General features: G+C 38.6%; 1 protein-coding gene across 4 annotated transcripts in view; it reads left to right on the top strand.

Moving 5' to 3' along the window:
• Positions 1 to 18694, top strand: part of RABGAP1L (RAB GTPase activating protein 1 like) — a 417651-nt gene that overhangs the window by 224059 nt on the left and 174898 nt on the right. For all 4 annotated transcript variants that reach the window (XM_039881422.1, XM_039881421.1, XM_039881423.1 and 1 more), the window contains one exon: positions 6897 to 7010. In XM_039881422.1, the coding sequence (XP_039737356.1) occupies positions 6897 to 7010 (114 nt within the window). The remainder of the gene's footprint in view (positions 1 to 6896; positions 7011 to 18694) is intronic.

Raw genomic sequence — 18694 nt, 5'->3', positions numbered from 1 at the left:
AGAGAGAAGACAGATGGTAGCTGAAGTCACGGGAAGGGATGTGATTTCCCAGGGAGAGCAGGGACAGTGAGCAGAGAACAAGGCCACAGATGTAACACTGTCACCTAAGGAGTAGGCAGAGGAGGAGTCAGCAGAGTCTAAAATTTACCTAGATCTCATAAGACTTAGAATAGTAATCTCATTTCTAAATCCATAAAGACAAAAAAAAAGGTGTAGGGCAAAATCTTTAGGTTTCTACACATGATTTGTTTTTTTTTCCCAAAAAGGGTTAATCAAGATTCAAATGTACCTTCTGCAAGAAGATTATTTCCAGAGAAATTCCTTGGAGAAACAGAAATTGACCCTCTTGAACAGAGAAAAACGAACAGTGTATCAGAAAAGAAAGTTGTAATATTAACCAGAATTTGTAAAACAAAAAAATGCCCAATCGTACACTTCCTCGATGGAATTAGAATATTTAATTTATCCAAATGACCTTTATCGTTGAGAACCAGCGCTCTTACAGTCTGTCAGGAAGAAAGCCTGCTGCTCTTAGTTCTTCCCATTTCTTTCATTATCAGTGTTGAGGGGACGAGAGCATCTTCTCCTCCTGGGTAAGTGAAAACTGATGTTAAAGTAGGAACGAAATGGCAGTCATAATACCTGACTTGACATCAAAGTTAATTGCATTTTTTTAAAAACCTATATTCCCATATAAAGTAACTTTATTGATCCTAGAGTTTTTTAAATGTACACATTATCGACATTTATTTAGGGAAAATTGTTGTTCACTTGCTCTCCTTAGAGGTCGAACATGCTTTCCCTTTTGCCGATATTGCTCCTTCTCTAAAAATTTGAACTCTCACTATCTTTTTTACTTGTTTTATTTTTTTCGTAGTACTTTTTACTAACCAATATTATATACTTGTTTTTTATGTCTTTTCCCTTACTACTAGAAGAATATAAGCTCCATAAGTTTGGGGCATTGTCTTACTAACAGTTATATCTTTCGCACTTAAAATAGCGCCTGATTCTTAGTAGGTACTCAGAAGAGTATTTCTTGAATATTTGAACCAATTTGTACTATGCAGCAAATAGAAAGCTTAATTTTTTTTTATGTCATTCAATTCAAAAAGGTGTAATTGAGCTCAAAGAGTTTCATAGAGAAACATCTAACGTGATTGAAGGAGGATAGAATGTTTTCTAAATTATTAAAAATATTTCTTCAACCTCTAAAAACAACAACAAGGTATATACATAGTCAAAGTGAATAAAATTATAAAATGTAATGAATAGGTGAAAATAGGCACACTTCTCAAATGCTGGTTATCGGAGATATTCTTTAAAGTTTTATGGAAAATGAAAGAATTTCTTTTTACACAATGGGTAGTAAATATGGATATTTTAATTTTTTAATTAAAAATATTTTAATTTTTAAAATTTATTTCAAAAGGGCTTAAAGGGCTGTTTTGTTAACAAAAAAATCATAAATAATCATTTTTAAAAAGCAACATCGGAAGTCCATCTAACTTTGGAAAATAACAGCATGCAGTGCAGTTATTGTGCATTTTAACAGGAAATGCAGCGTTTATCATTGTTAGATGACATGAGTTTCCAAGACTGTCAGGTGTCTCAGTTGAACTTTTATTTGGGAACAATGAGTGGTCAACAACCCTGGGAATGAGGATATATCCAAATATGGCCATAGATGCACTTGGTAGGTGTGTTTGGAGCCTAAAAGTAAGCCCAGGTATTCATCACAGGCAGCCGTCTCTAGCTCTGACCTGGATTCCTTAGGCTCTCGAGGAAATCTAGGCTAGCCTGCCGTGCTGCCAGTCCCAAAGGGATCCTGTATTCTGTTCAGGTATTTCCAATTCCAGTCCCAGCACTTCCTTCGGGATCCAGGTATCTGTCATGGATGTCAACTGGTCTCATAAGTACACAGCCTCCTCTCCCCTCTCTTTCCCTTAGGTCTTTCTGTTGCTGCTCTCTGAAGAGATTTCTTTCCAGGTGAAGCCAGAAAGTGGCTTACGTTTTTAACCTTTGTGTCACGCTTTGATTCTGAGACATTTGGCGGCGTGTGTGCAATGCCCACGAAGCAGCTCGCTCGCAATATGATTTCATTGACCTTTCTTTCTTTGCTTCCATGTTACCCCGCTTATGCTAAGGCTGTCCCCCTATTCAAGGAAGGAAGATCGGCCACGATCCAACCTTTTTGTGTTACAGTTTCCAGCTCATGATTTTAGTAGCACGTTTGAAACTAGAATGCACTTTCATATTTCCTCCTTTCATCTCTGCCTCTTTGGATTTTTGGCGAACATCAAGGCAAATAAATCAGACCCACCACTGCAAACCCATCTGCTGTCGGGGGCATGCAAGCCAGCCGGTGTGTGATGTTTTACCACAGAACTGGCTCCCACATAGAACTGAAGGAGGGTCCCTGGGGAGTGAGACTGGAAGGCACGTTCTAAGGTCAAACTTTTTTCAAGATCTGAATCATTTATCTGTCGACTGACTGGCGAGGCCTGGTCTACATTGGCATTTTAATGACACTCACAAATTGGCATGGACTTATAAATTTGAAGTGACTTTATAGTGGATGAAAAGTGAAAATGCAATTCTTTGGATCTGACAAGGGATTAATAAAAAAAGATGCTGCCATAGCTGTAAAAATGTAGCAAATCAAGGTACAGTCAAGGCGTTCATTTCTCGGGACATCAGTCTTATACTTTGTCTGATGCTAAGGTCACATGTGAAAACGGTCCTCCCCACGAAAATACCTTTCCAGTGTTGACAGTGCAGAAATGAAGAATAATAATAGGCTGTGGTCATCCACGCCTGTCTTCCTAATACTTATTGACACGTGAATGCCGTATTCATTTCTTGCTCACAGCAAGCGAGTGATGATTCTCTCCAACTGGGAACTCAGAGCATTACAAACTGTCAGGGTATATGCATCATATTGGAAGAACTGCTCATGTAGTATTCTTGAGAGAAGCTTTAAATTGAATCCACTTAATACGATCAAAAGTTAATCGAGCTATTTGGCATACCTCTCAGGGTCGGTTTTGGACTGGTCTTCAGCAAGCTGAGTTATGACCGTGGATTTTATCACACTAGAGACTGATGTCTCTCTGGAAGATGTTTAGTCTTATGACTTAGCGGTTTGGAAATTTAAAAAAAATCCTCGAAAGGTAAACTAAATAGAAATTTAGTTGCTATGTGGTGTTAGTGTCAAGGTTAAGGGTTGAGGGGACTGTCTTCCAAACCTCTCATGACTATTCCATTTCTGCTCTGAGCGAGCTTTTGCATGTGGCCCAACGTGACCCTTCCTTAGGCAGGAAGAAGATGATCTGGAGGACTTTGCCTACCGGTTACATTCTCTGTGGTGGCGGTCCAGAAGGGAGGCATGCAGTAGTGACAGTGGCATTTGTCCTCTCCATTACCATGACTTCAACCCTTCCCTGATCCTCTGAAGCTAAATTCTAAAGTGATGTGGAAGTGGTAGCTGCTCTGACAGATTCAGCTTCCACCCCCTGCCGCCCTTCCAGCCCTCCGCTGGCATCTGTGCGGACATCTTCTTTATTGTAGGGATATATGCGAAGCTGGGCCAGAGTGTGTACCAGTTGATAAAAACATCATGTTATCCAAATAATTGTTCCCTTTTGCTTTTATTCATAAATTAATAAAAACAAGGAAAACTTAGGACATGTTAGGTACATGATAAAAATTTTAGAACGGGCATGTATGCGTTAACACATCATCATACTGAAAAGTCTAAGAGAATTGGTTTCGTAATCACAATGTTAGCGATGTCCGAAGAAAAACAGTTGTTTACTTTATTATTTAGAGTGTTCAAATACAGAAGGATGTCTAAAATGTTTGTTCACCAAAATATTTAAACAGTTAAGCGTGATTCTTAAAGAAAAGGGGGAATAATAATAATTATTGTTATTTCTTTGGTGAGTACTCATTTTATACTAGGCAGTGTGCTAAGCACTGTACACACATTATTTTATTCTAAATGACATGAATTTGCTATCATACCACATGAGATGCACGTACTGGGAAGTAAATGTTGGGTCAAGTTGTGAGTCTCCGGATGCGGGTGAAGCAGCTGCCCATGAGGAGTGGCTGTCCCCTTCTCGTTCTGGCAATGGTTGGCAGAGGCTCCTTAAGTTAAAAAATTAACCTCATATCAGTTTTCGTTGTGCTGTAAAATGTTTTTAGCCATAGTAAAAAAAAAAAGAGAGAGAGGGTTTTCATATGAAACTTTTTAGCTCTAGATACTTATATGGTGAATTATTTGGCCTCTTTTTCTGTCCTTCTCTGTTCATTTTATTTCTTGTAAAAATCGACAACTGTAATTGGAATGAGTCTATATTAAAGAGAAGAATTGTTTTCTCCTGCTTTCGTTGTGCATTAGATCCAGCAACTCCTTGACTCTGATATGTGTTGAATGGGTGAGTGAGAGAATTAGGGGAGAGGTGGGGGTTCCCGAAATATGTACCATCCGTACTCGTGACAGTGGGTCATTGGGAGGTGGTTACCTGTAGTTTTTTCTTCAAAACCACGATTGTTTTCTCTAGTCGGGCACAGCTTCATTCCTGTTAGTCTATTTGGGAGAGTCTAGTGTACTCCTTGACCTTCACTTGTAAAGGGATCAATGAACGATGTAGCAAAATAGCTTATTTAGTCTGTAAAGTGAAGTTCCAGAAATTATCCCCTTAGCCAACTGAGATCAGTATGTAGGAAGAAAACTCTAGAAACACTCATGTGTCTAAATCATTTAAAAGTATTCCTAAGAAGGGAAAGTTAATTAAGCAAGGAAAAATTTATGATTTTTATTTTCATTTGATTTTTGCCTTATTTAGAAAAAAAAAACAAGGAAGATTAAAATATGCATAGAAAAATTACTCAGTATCATGCAGAGTTACTTTCTAGAAATTTTGGTCCATGTTCCTTTCTCTGAATCAGACTGTTGGTACCACTTAAACACAGCATGATGCCAAGTAAGTGGGCAGTTTCTAGGGAAGATAATACAGTGATTCCTCTCCTTTAACATCTTGAAAAGTGCAAAAAAAGTTAACCCGCGAACCACCCAGCACACATTTGCCCCTGAAATAGTTCGGTGGTAGCAGTAGTGACGTTTTCATTGGTCATCTTTTTGGATGGTTTGTAAGTGAAAACTACTACTGTGTGGAGAGAGAAGCCTTCTCTTGGAGAAAATTGGCCAGTGAAAATTTCTTTGACCAGGTAACAGATTCCCTTCACACTTCATACCAGGCCAGACGAAACCTACATTTCACAGTGTATCTCTTTGTACATTGCCTTTATATTTACCGTGTCCTGTACCCCCATTTCACCCCAAAATATTCTTTATCATTAGAAACTGCATTTACCTTGTTAAATGTGAACTTGCTACGCATCTTTTTACTTAGGTTATGATAATTTTTTAAAGTTTCATTTGTATTCAGCTCTCGCATTCCATTCCTGCCATCAGAATGTTCTCTGGACTGATTTATTTGCAATATGTTTGGTGTTTGTTAGCAAGTGGGGAACTTTTCAGTTGATGTCCTTTCTCTACATGATATAAGGTCTAATTACCACCCAGCATGACATAACAGTCGAAATGGAAAAGGCAGCAAGAGAAGGCACTGGCTTAACACAGAGCTGATCAGCTCCTTCCCTCTTACACATGGCTCAGCTAGAGAGAGAATGAGAAATAGCATTCATTAAAGTAACTTATATAGCAAACATTTTTTCCTTTCTTGATTTTAACTGAAGGAGGGGATTCGTTCAGATCTTTACTGAAGCAAGACATTGAACAATACTTTTAATTTGCAATAGTAGTCATCGATGCTTCCTTAAATTGTGCAAAATAGTTCCATCATCGGGATTGCTAGAAGTCTCGTCCTGTTTTCTGGACATTTAAACAGATAAAACAAACAACCTCTACAGGGGTAAAATAAAATCAAGTGATGGATGAATCATTTTTATAAGATTTACAGTTTTACTCAATTTTGAGCTTTTGGATCCTGAATATATCTGAACAAATTCTCTAGATTTATCTTTTAAGCATATGTCATCTTAATATAGCTGTTCGGGGCTTTTTATTTTCTGGAGCGAGTGAGTTGGGTAATTAACCTATTAATTGGGGGGGGAAGATTGATAATATTTCTTACTTTTTAAATTACTGTGGTCTGAGTTTTCAGTTATCAGATTGTCAAAAATTACAAAGTCAGGTAATACGGGAGGCTGTAGAGAAACACATACTCTTAGCATCGTTTGGAGTGTGTATCATGCCACAGCTCTGAAGGGAAAGTCCCTTTATCAGAAATGGAAATGCATGTGCCCTTGGCCTAGCAATTCCAGCTCTAGGAGCCTGCCCTGGGACAGGTATGGATACAGATGTTCCTAGTGATATTATTGGTACTATAAATAGAAAAATCTAAATAATTATTAGGAGAATATCAAATAAATTATGATATATCCATATCCAGATGTACCTCATTCTTTTGAATAGCTGCTCTTAAGAAGAATGAAATACATCTGCATATATCATTAAGGAATATTCTATAAGTTTTCCTATTGTACGAATTGAGCTGATAGTTTACTTCTATTTGTGCTTCAAGAAGCAAAGGATGGAGATGTGTGTATACTGACTACTTTTCCCCTCTCCCCTCACGTGAACATACGTTCACATATCTACAGATGGGCAGGCGGGTGAAAGGGTACAAAAGAAACTGTTCGTCAGCGTTTATCTCTGGTGAATGGGATTGTGGGTCTGGGACGGAAGGCATTGGGGGCGGGGCGTACTTTTCATGTGCTGTTCAAATTTTTTTTTTTTTACCATGTATATATATATATTAGTTTTCCTAATTAAAAAGAAATTAAATTTTTTTTTTCTTTTTTAGGACTCGGCGCAGGAGAGTGTCATCACGCGGGACATCCATCGCACGTTTCCTGCGCACGAGCACTTCAAGGACACGGGGGGCGACGGCCAGGAGTCGCTCTACAAGATCTGCAAGGTAGCGAGCGCCTCCGCCTCGTGTTTCCGATTTATTTTACGGGGCTGTATTTTAGAAACCCCTCGTCAAGATTTGTAGGGTTTTTTTTCCCTCTCTTCATTTCTTATGTGCACTGTGCCGCGTCCTCTGCTTTACACCTGACACTAACGGATCCGCAGCCCTCGGTCCCGAGGGCGACTTGGGCTGCGTGTTCCGCGCCTCCTTGTGAGGGAGAAGGCACAGCGCGGCCTCGGCTGGGCTCTGCTGCTGTCGGGCAAGGAGCCTCAGCGGCAGGGCCTCGCAGGCTGCCGCGGTCGGGCTCAGGAGTCCCGAGGGCTCTGCCCCTCTGACAATGTGGCATTTGACAATAGACAAGCGTAGGAAGCAGTGTGGCATCTGATTTTGCATATTGGCACGTTCTCTGCTATTGTTGCTATATTCTGAGTTATGTCACGTCATACAGCTTTGTGTGGTTTTATGTCCCGTTTTGAAACCTTTCTTCTCCCTCATTATTAGTGGGCCTGGAAGAAAATGGTTTCCTGATTTTCACTGATTATGCTCTGCTAGTGGAGAATAGTCATCAGATTGGTAATTTCTCTAGGTTATATCTGAAATGCAGAATGACTCTCGAAATACGTATATATGGTTAACTCATATTGTCAATGCTAATTGAGGCCAAAGACTCAAAGATAGCAAGTCCATTAAACAAAGTTTTGCCTCTATCCTCAAACTTAGGTCGCCCTACACGGTGTGGTGGGTGTGGTCAGCATCGTCTTACCTACCACTCCAAGACATTGTTGAGGGGCAGTGAACGCCGCAAAGAGCCTGTAATAATATGGAGAGAAAGCAAACGCGGTGGCTAATTTGTAAGTTAGGTGATTCCCTTCCTGAATAATCAAACCGACCCTTCCGAGTAGCAAAGGTTAGCCAGTAGGTAGTCGGAAGTATGCTCCCGTTCCAGTGTCATTTTATATGTACTGGTTTTTTTCAAATGACACTTATAAATAAAAGCACTTATCTACATCTAGGATCGATGCAGAGGGCCCAGCTTTCGTGAAAGTCCTCGCATGTTTGTGGTTTGGCCCTCTGCCCACTCCTGTCTGGTATTTTCTTTTTTCTTGATGTAACCATTTTGGAGAATTATAAATATAAATGCTGATCAGAAATCTATTTTTATATGGCTATATCATTCAGAGCTAGAAATGCATAAAAACTGAAAATCTGAGAGTGTACTGATTTCTGGAAATCATCTTGTTTTAAAAATGCCAAAAACCATAAAACACCATAAAAATGTATACTATATTCATTATATGCTTGTAAAAGGAAAAAGTGGTAATTAAAAAAAGTTTTTACCTGTTTTGAAATTCTACAGGCTAATTAGCTTCTGGCTTGCATAAGGAATATAATAAAATTTATATTTTTCTAAGTTTATTTGGAAGGGGCTGGCTTATGGTATACAGAATAAGATTTTTCCGCTAGCATCAAGTATATTTTTAGTCAATCAGTGACTTTCCCCTCATTTTTTCTCTGATCGATGCTAGATACTTTTTACACATAACTAAACAGATGGTTCTATGTGCTTGCAGCCTCTGACTTACAGTTTTGCTCTGTCGTAGTAAAAACAGTATTTGCCTCATTATAAAATATTTAGAGGAGAAATAGCTGAAACATTAGTAAACACAAAGATAAAAGTTAAACAGTTGGTCCATTTAAGTAGTTGATACTTCTTGCTTTGTTTGATATCGCAGGTTAATGATCCAATCTTGAATTCATTAGAAAGTATTCATTAGTGATTTATACAGCTTGTATCACCATTTTAGATTATCCATATATATTTTACAGCAGATTAGACAGTTTTAAAGCTCTTTCTGAGTAAAGAATATTTTAAAAACATAGCTCTAAGATACCTTCTAATTGCTGAGTAAAGGGCACTAAATTTTATGAAAATGCAGAAAACGAAAGAATCATATTAAAACCATTTCACAATTCAAGATAGTAAATGAAAGTTGCTAAGACCATAATAGTGTACTAAAATATAAATTACCTAAATGTAATTTTACAAGAGTCTGTGATAATGGGGATGAGCAGAGATGAATACATCGGAGCATGCCAGCGAGGCCGGTCTCCGCTGGGTTCCGTTTGGAGCGGACGCTGTCCCCGCCCAGTGACCAGCCGTCAGTTAGTGGCCCGGCGCTCACACAGGGAAACCTCAGGTGCTGCTGCAGACTCCAGCGGCACAGCATGCTCACGAGGAACTGAGAACCGAATGTTCTTCTCGAGTCTGTGCATCCACTTCCCTACGCTTTTCGCAGTCATTTTAACCATAGTCTTTTATCTTATGACCAATCCCCATCCCTGAAAGCGACCGTGTGTGACTTTAAGGCCACTGAGTATGCTCTTCCTGTTCTGTTATTTTAATTTCTAGAATAATAGCCAACATCATACCTCACATACTCAGCAGTATACCTTTGAGCTTCCGTTCTGGACACGTTGCACCAAGCTGAATAAACGTTAATACCACCTTGCTCTTAAATCAGCTACTTTGTTATGTAATATGTAAATAGACAGTTTTGCTTTATTTTCTTTTCTTAATCTTTTTCTTACGTTACTGCACTGGCAGTAACAGTAGTGACGGTAGACACCCTCGTCGTAAAGAAATTACACGTAGTGGTTTGCCACGAAGAAGGGGGCATCGCGGTCACATCAGCAACGCACTTACAGACCTTGTTTCTGAGTACAGAGCCTTCCGTGTGTTATAATTATTCCAGATTTACAGAGTGCTTTCACATTTATTACCTCCTTTATTTCTGGCAACTCATCAGTGGAGCCTGTACTAGAAATAACGACATGCTGTGCTCTTAAACCGAGACAGAAATTAAGAGAATTTCAATTACAATAAGTGTTGAAATGAACTCCGGTTTCAAAGATTCTAGAGTCCGACTTTGTAGTTGAAGTTTTCTGTGGCTCCGGTGAAATGAGAAATGATTCGAACTGTCAGGATGGAGGGAAGCCTGCTAAACGCTTCCTGTCGCGTTTTAATGGCCTTGTCAATTTCAGCTTTGCTCTTAATGTCATTTTCAAAGTAGGAGGAAATTGAAATGGTTCAAAGATTCTTCTGTTGTCGTAAATTTATGTGTAGAAGCTGAACTGAAAGTAAAATAGTAGAATTCATAGGATTCTAAAAATGTAAAGGTTTTGGCTGCCCTCCCTCCCTCCCTCCCTCCCTCCCTCCCTCCTGTCTTTCGACAACCGTTTTAAAATAGTGTCCTTGAAAGGAGGAAAAATATGCTACCACCCCAGGTATCTTTAGCACTTTTTTCATTTACATATGACATGAAATCTGTTTTAGTTGGGAGATGGGTTGGCACAGTGTAAAGGACTGAACATCAGATCGGGTTCTGGTCTTGATCCCTCCCCGAAGCAGATCTCAGACTTCGGGAAAATCACTTTTTGCATTTCCTCCTCAGTAAGAATGTGGGGTCTGATGAGATTATTCCAAATCCAATTTGATTCTAAGTGGTTTAAACATTTTCCTAAACTATAACAGATGAGTGCAGATTTTAACAATGAATTCCTCTGTTGAGTGTTTGCCGGCTGCCCAAGCCAGAGCTCTAAAGGGTGTCATTTGACTTCGAAGACTTTACCTGGCTTTCTGTTGTGTTTGGGTGTGTGTTTCAGGCACACATGAAATGGAGTGCATTCAGTGACTTACTTTTAGATAAGTCCTTGTGATGAGAACTCCTAGGATCTGTTCTCTTAACACCTGGATTTTTTATTTCTTTATCTTTTTTTGCATGAATATATTTGATATATAATACTGTATATTTAAGGTGTACACGTGTTCATTTGATACTTTACATATTATAATATGGTCGTAGCAATATTTTGTACTTCTGTCATATTACTGATTATATTTTCAGTGGTTGAGATAATTAAGTTTTAGCCTCTTATTAGCAAGTTCATGATTGAAGTACAGTATTGTTATCTCTCTTCATTATACTATGCATTAGCTCTCTATATCTTATTAACTACTTGTTATAAGTTCATACCCTTAATGAACATTAATCTTACCTTCCCCTCCCCACACCATGGTAAATACCATTTCACCCCCTGGTATTTACAAGTTATACAGTATTTGCCTTTCTCTGTTTAACTTATCTCACTTAGCATAATTTGCTCAAGGTCCATCCATGATGTCTCGAACGGCAGGATTTCCTTCTTTATCATGGCTGAATAATACTCCATTGTGAATATATACCACATCTTTTTTATCCATTCATCCATCGATGAGCAGTTAGGTTTTTTTTCATATCTTGGCTATTGTAAACAATAGTACAATAAACATGGGAGTGGATATAGCTCTTCAAAATCCTGTTTTCATTTCTGGACCATTGTATTCTATTGATCTGTTTATCTATCTTTGTACCAATACCACCCTATTATAATTATAGTCGCTTTACAGTAAGTCTTATCTTGTAGTGATGGGCCTACAACTTCATTCTGCTTCAGAATCGTTTTTACTATCTTGGCCCTTTGTCTGTCTATATTTTAGAATCAGCTTGGCAGTTTTTGAGGAGAAAAAACACCTTCGAGGATTTTGATTGGATTTGGATTGAATCGATACTGTATCAATTTTATTTGTTTTTCAAAGAGCTAACTTTTGGCTTTGTTGTTTTTATTTATTATATGTTTGCTTTCTCTTTCATTGATATCTGCTCTTTTTATTATTTCACTTAAAGCATAATAAAATATCTGATCAGCTATTAATATATTCTTTTATCTCTTGATTTTTATATACTTGCTCATATTTTCTTTCATGGTCGATTGTTTTTAATAGAATTCCGGATCTTGTATATGAAAAGGCTTTGGATGATGTCATTTTACAGATTCAATGTTCTTTTGTTAGGAAGATGGAGTATGGTAGATCCCTTTGACTCAGGTTTGATTTTTTTTTTTAATTTTTTTATTTTTTGCTTAGACAGTGAGGCCCTTCCAGGATCTCAACTCAAAGCCGGAGGCATTTATGAGAGCTCTTCCTCTTCCTCTCTGGTGGCCCCACCCTTCCCTTTTTATACCCCTGACTCTGTGAGACACTGAAATCTCTGCTTAGTTATTCTAAGTATTCTTTTTCCAAAATTTCCCCTTCTGTGAGATATCGTTTAGTTTCCATGAAGAAATATGAGAGATCACGTTTTTACAGTGTGCCCCTCAGGCTTTTCAGTAGTCGGGTTGTTGGTTAACAGTTCCATATTTTCGGGGGGCGAGTGGCATTTTCGCTGATCCTCTCGTTTACAGTGGGATGGATTGGGCGCCACATTAGCATCCCGATCAATCAGTCTCACAGAGTAAGAGTTGTATTTAGTGGCATTCCCCACTTGAAGCCACTCATTTCACATTTTCCATTTTAGAAGAATTGTCTAATTCTGCTTCATTGCCAAGGACAATGTTTATAGCCATTCAAAACAGCAAATACATGCTCACACATGTACATACACATAAAGAAATCTTAGCGACCTAAAGTCGAAAAGCTTCGTTGTGTGTGTGTGTGTGTGTGTGTGTGTGTGCGCGCGTGCGCGCCTGCTTAGCTTTTGCTTACAATATTTCAAAAATGTTTTTTAGATTTTTTAGTATCACTGAAGTCATCCGCAAGGGATTATTTTTCGGTTTTAATTTTTTGGTCCCCTCTAATATACATATTAATAGGATAGACTTTCTGAGTCAGAGCTTCACCAAGAAGATATGACGTTATTTTAAACATGGATTTTTCTTCTGAAACTGTATCAGTGAAAAGGTCAGGTTTGTGAGGCTGGAGCCCTGGAAAGAAAATGAGTGATTTGTAATGCTTTTGAGAGTGTCTGAGGAGATTTTTAAAATTTCTTTATGTGCTTGCTCCTGTAAGAGCTTTTCTTGAAATAGCTTTGTAGTTTCTGTGGAGCCTGGAGTCTTTCAACTGAAAGGCTAATTGAAGCCATCACACCATTACCGGAATAAAGAAAAGAAAGGGTGGGATTGTGAGGATGGTAAAAATGTATAAAATCAGAATACAGGGATTAGTGTTAACCCTAAGGGTTAGGTGATAGTCATTCTTTTTAGAAAGCGACATTACTCTTTGAGGAAGAGAAGAAAAGGAAGATTACTTTTTAAAATAGAAAGAGAAGGAGAAAAAATAAAGCTAACCTGCGTAACACAAGAAAGCTTCAAATCTACTCATGGCGCCTCCTAAATTTATGATTTTTCACAGCATAGAGATCTATCTCTATACTAGATTCAGACGCCTTAAATATCTTAAACAATAAACTCAGTTATTCCTGAATGGATTAGTCATGGCGTTATGGGGACTTACTTCCTGTTTACTAATTGTTGTGCAGTTGGCAATATCTCTATAACTTTGAAGCCTCCTCCTTAGCCGGACCTCTTCCTGCATCTTTTACAGGCCTGGAAAGGGTGTGAATCTGAATCGCGTTCCTCCTCCTTCCCATCTGGCTCCAGGTCTTAGTTGCCCACTTCACTTGGGAAGCTCGTCCTACCCGCTTCTACCCACGGCGATTTACAGATTAAAAATACTCCATAAAATTTAGATGATTACTATGGATTTTGAACATTGATTAGTTCCATTTCAGCCTTTTTTACAGTACGTTCAGCCTTTGAAGGAAGAGGCTATCTCTGACGTTGTTCTAATTACACGGCATCTGTGTAGTCAACTTGATGCTGTTGACTTGATGAAACCGTGTTAGGCCAGGTTCTCTATGAAGCCTGCTACCAAGAGAGGATTAAATGCGTCAGAAATACAGGAGGGGAAATCCATCTCCTGTAAGAGGAGATGGGGAGGACGCCAGGAGAGCCATGGGCCCTGGTGCTGGTCCGACCCCAAGGGAAGAAGAACAGAGGAAGGAAGGCAGGCCGGGCGGAAGTGTCTTAGACCACAGCACGCTCTCAGGGAGGTTTGGCAAGGCCAATGCTGAGTCCTCAGCCAGAGCTGCCTGTGAGGTGCCACGTGTCCCGGAAGCTGGCACATCTCAGTGGTCTTGCTGTGCTCAGGCGTTGGCTGGCAGTGAGCGTGGCCAGCGAGTGTGGCCTTGGTCTAAACACGGGGGTGGACTTCACAGCGTAGTATCTGGGACCCGTGGTCACTTATGTCCCCTGCGGTTGATGGTCTGAGAGGCATGTTTTCATGGTCAACATACTGGTATTTCAGATGCAATTTGAACATATGTAAACTCTGAAAGAGCTCTCTATTTTTACCATTTCGTTCTTCTGTAAAGTAATTTTATTCATAAGAATCATTTAGGTTAAGTAAGCTCCTTAAGACAGGGCTGCTGCTTTATTTTATAGAATTCTTTTATGATGTCTTTTATGTATCATTTCTTTAAAATCAAAAGTTGAAAAATGTATAATAAACACAGTAATTTCCAATAATCACACAAGAGTTTACTTGCAATAGAGACATTAAAATTTTTTTTTTTTTTAAGAATATGGTAGTCTAGTTATTTTACATTTCCTTTTCTTAAAAAAAACCCTGAACATATCCGTTCAGCTTAAAATTGTTGCCAGGGGCCTTTATTTATTTATTTTTTTGAAGCGTTATATAAAAGGAAATTTACATCTAGGAATTTTGCCAGCTGTGTTAGATAAGAAAATTGCTTTGTGAGTGAATATTTGTGAGTACATCCAGCCTTTTATATTCATTGTTGCTAGTGTTTAGAGTATTTTAGATTATTTCATGTCAGTGGGTCTATTTTTAGAGCTTATGTTGATATTTTCCTTTTAACCAGCATATAGGACAAACTTAATAACCATTGTAAGCCCCCATTTTTTATTATTAGATTCAACATGATTCTGTCAAATTTACTTATATATATGTATTTTCCCATATTTCCATATATATTTTTTAACAATCTCAAACCTTTAGGAAAGTCGCAGGTACGGAATTTGTTTTCCTCTACTATTTGAGAGTAATTTGCCAACATAATGCCACGTCACCCCCAAATACTTTAGGGTGTTTTCTAACAGGCAAGAATATTCTCCTACACAGCTGTAAAAGAACATCCAAATGAGGGGCGTAACGATGGTGTATTGCTGCTACCTTGGCTTTGGGCTTCATCCAGGCCTTACTGATTGTCCGAAGAATGTACTCTGTAGAGAAAGGATCTAGCTAAGATTCACGCATTCCATTCAGTCGTCAGGTCTTCTTCATTTCCTTCTGTCTGAAACAGTTTCTCCCTCCCTCCTCCTCTTTCTTCACCTTGGTCCTTTTGAAGATTCCAGGCCAGTCGTTTTTCAGACTGGTCTTCAGTTTCGGTTTGTCTGACGTTTTCTCGAAGTTAGGTCAGGCTGTACGTCTTTGGCAGGAAGAACACAGAGGGGATGATCTGTCTTCATTTCTTCCTCTCACGCAGCACACTGTTAACGGTTTTTACGTTATTGATGATGATCACATTGCTCACGTAAATAAGATATTGCTTACTGGCCTTCTCCACTATGAAGTTACTCTTCTTCTCTTTGTAATTAATAGGTATTTTATTTGAGAGCCTTTGTAACTAAGTAAATATCCCATTCCCCATCAGACTTTCCATTTATTTATTATCATATTCAAAGGGACTCATGACTTCTCATTTTACTCAGCAGATTGTATTCTCTTACGATCATTGTTTGTTTCGGCGCTCACATTGTCTCCAGTTGGACAGTGGGAGACCTTCAAGCTGGTGTCCGTGTCCCCCTGACACACTCTATCATTCTTTGAGCACTGCCTTTCATTCTGGCTCATTTCTCTGGCCCAACTCTAGAATTAGCCATCCCTTCAAGGAGCCCTATTTTCCTTAGTCTGAAATGGTCTGAAACTAATATCTGTATGCCAGGTGTGTTCAGTGCTTTTTGGGATGCCATTGCTCACAAGTTACCTCAGCAGACAGAGCTAATGAATGTATGTTCAAGTGAATATATGTATAGACATACATGCGTGTGTGTGCACGCGAACATATTTGCATCCATGTTTTTTTATTGAGATGTAATTCAGGTACCATAAAATTCACCCCTTCAAATGAGTGTACAATCTGGTGGCTTTTAGTATCTTCGTGAGGTTGTGCAGCCGTCACACTGTTTAGTTTTAGAACATTAACGTCACTCCAGGAAGCCCTATGTCCACTGGAAGTTACTCCCTGTCGTCCCTGCCCCCGCCTTTGTCAGTCATTAATCCTCTTTCTATTTGTGGATTTGCCAGTCTTTTCATGTTGTTTGAGCCTTGCGGGTGGAGTTCTCTCCTGCCTTTTCATTTAGTCCTTGGCCTGTCCCTCAGAATCAATCCTCGTTTTGATTTTTTTAACCATATATTACTTTGGCTTGTTAGAGACCTTTATATAAGTGGAACCCTAGCGTAGAATAATTTTTGTGTAAGATGTAGTTTACGCAGCATAATATTTCTAAGATCCTTCCATGGTATGGGTATAATGATTCATTGCTTTTTGTTGCTGAGGAATATTGTATTGTATGAATATACCACAGTTTGTTTGTTTATACATTCTCCTGATTAGGGGCACCTGAGCTGCTTTCAGTTTGGGCTGTCATAAATAAAACTGCTGGGAATAGTGTTAACCTTGTATCACTTTTTTGTGTACATTTGTATTCACTTCTCTTGGGTGAATACATCGATATGGCATTGGTGAGTCTTAGGGCAAGTGCGTGTTTAGTTGTATAGGAAACTTCCAAACAATTTTACAAAGTAGCATTGCTTTTTTTACATTCCTACCAACAGTGCTTGAGAATCCAAGGATACTAATGTTTGGTGTTACCAGTCTTTTTTATTTTGGCTTCTGGTGGCCATGTAGTAATATCTCATTGTGGCTTTCATTTCATTTTAATTTAATGACTAATGATGTTGAACACTTTAATGTCTAATGATGTTCTTATTGTCCATTCCTTTCTGAAGTGTCTTTTCAAATCTTCTGTCCATTTTTAAATTGGATTGTTTGACATGGAGTTGTACGCGTTCTTTATACGTTCTGATATCAGATCTTTTCCAGATATATTTGCAAATATTTTCCCAGTTTTTTCATCAGTAAAGATTTTTTAATTATGACGACATTACCGTATGAGCTTCTTCTTTTAGTGTTTGTGCCCTGGCTAAGCAATCTTTGCCTTCATCAAGTTGTAGAGGTATTCTGTGTTTTCACTGAGTGGCTTTATAGTTTTAGTTTTATATTTAGGACTATGCTATATCTGGAATTAACTTTTGTGTATGAAGTAAGGAAGGGATCAAGGTTAATTTATTTTCCCCAAATGGGCAACTCATTGTTTGCATACATTTATTGAAACAGTTTTCATACTTCTCAGCAAATGTTAAATATATTTATATAAAGATGGATCAATCTTTTGTCAGAGTGATCTCACGGTTGGTGAAGAATGATTGACTTTTGGAAATCCATAGTTTTAAGGAATCTTCACTTTAGGAGCCTTTCATGAGGAAGGAGAAGCCTTGAAAACCTATTTGTCCCTCATGTAATATACTCTGTCATCAGCATATCCCAGAGTTCCGTGTTCATGGAAAAGGGAGTGACACAGCACCATCAGGACCGCTCCAAATAGGGGTAGTTTTAGAACCTGTCCCCTCTTTCTTCACTTTGTGCCCCTTCTCTATTCTTTCTGTAATCCTTTTTCTGACCCCTAACACACACACGCACACGCACATGCACACGCCCACGCCCACGCCCACGCCCAGACACCCATCTATGAGCTCTGGATATAAGCGATCAGAAATATAACTGTATAAATCCAAGAAAATTAAATAAGTAAAAGAATGCTAATCCATCTTTCAGTTTTTAAAATTAGAGCTCTGGAAACCGGTGATAATGAAGAAAAGCTCCTTACAGATTTCATTAGGTAGCGATTCCATGATCTAATTTTTCTCTCATTAGAAGAGAGTGTGGTAATGTTATCATTGGCAAAAGAAGGTTAAAAGAGCAGTAGTACTTCAAAGACACCATTAAGAAAATGAAGAGGCAGGCCGCAGACTAGAAGAAAATGCTGGCAATACATGTGTCTGACAATGGACTTGTAAACAAAATGTAAAAAATACTCCTATAAATCAAGAATAATAAGGTGTACAACCTAATTAAGCAGATAGGCAAGAACTTAAGAGACAGTTGCAAAGTAATATGTATCAGTTGCCTAAAAGCAGGTGATAATATGCTCTACATCATTAGCCATCGAGAAAATGCAAGTCAACACCACAGAAATAAGAAAAGGCAGGAGGAGACCAGCAATATCAAGTACTGACAAGGGCATGAAGCAGTGAGCACTCGGCTTTGCTGGTGTGGTATAGTAATTGTACAGCCACTTTGGAAAATAGTTTGGCATTTCTTACAAAGTTAAACATACGCTTATCATTTGAACCTTGAACTTCTACTCCTAGGTATTTACCCAAGGAAAACGAAAACCTCTATCCACAAAAAGGCTTGTGTATACATAGCAGCTTTATTCATGCTAGCCTTAAACTGGGAAAAACCCAGATGTCCAATGGGAGAGTGGAAAAGCAAACCGTGGTATGTCTGTGGGTGGAATAGTCCTTAGCGATGGAAAGGAATGAACTACTGACACGTGCCATGCTACGACATGGGGGAATCTCAGAAACGTTATGCTGAGTAAGAGAAGCCAGGAACGAAAGAGTAGTTATTATATGATTTTGTTTACATGAAATTCTTTTAAAATTGCAA

The sequence above is a fragment of the Pteropus medius genome, unplaced genomic scaffold (genome assembly GCF_902729225.1).
Source record: "Pteropus medius unplaced genomic scaffold, Ma_sr-lr_union100, whole genome shotgun sequence".
In the NCBI taxonomy this organism is placed as follows: domain Eukaryota; kingdom Metazoa; phylum Chordata; class Mammalia; order Chiroptera; family Pteropodidae; genus Pteropus; species Pteropus medius.
This window is presented reverse-complemented; position numbering and strand designations above follow the sequence as displayed.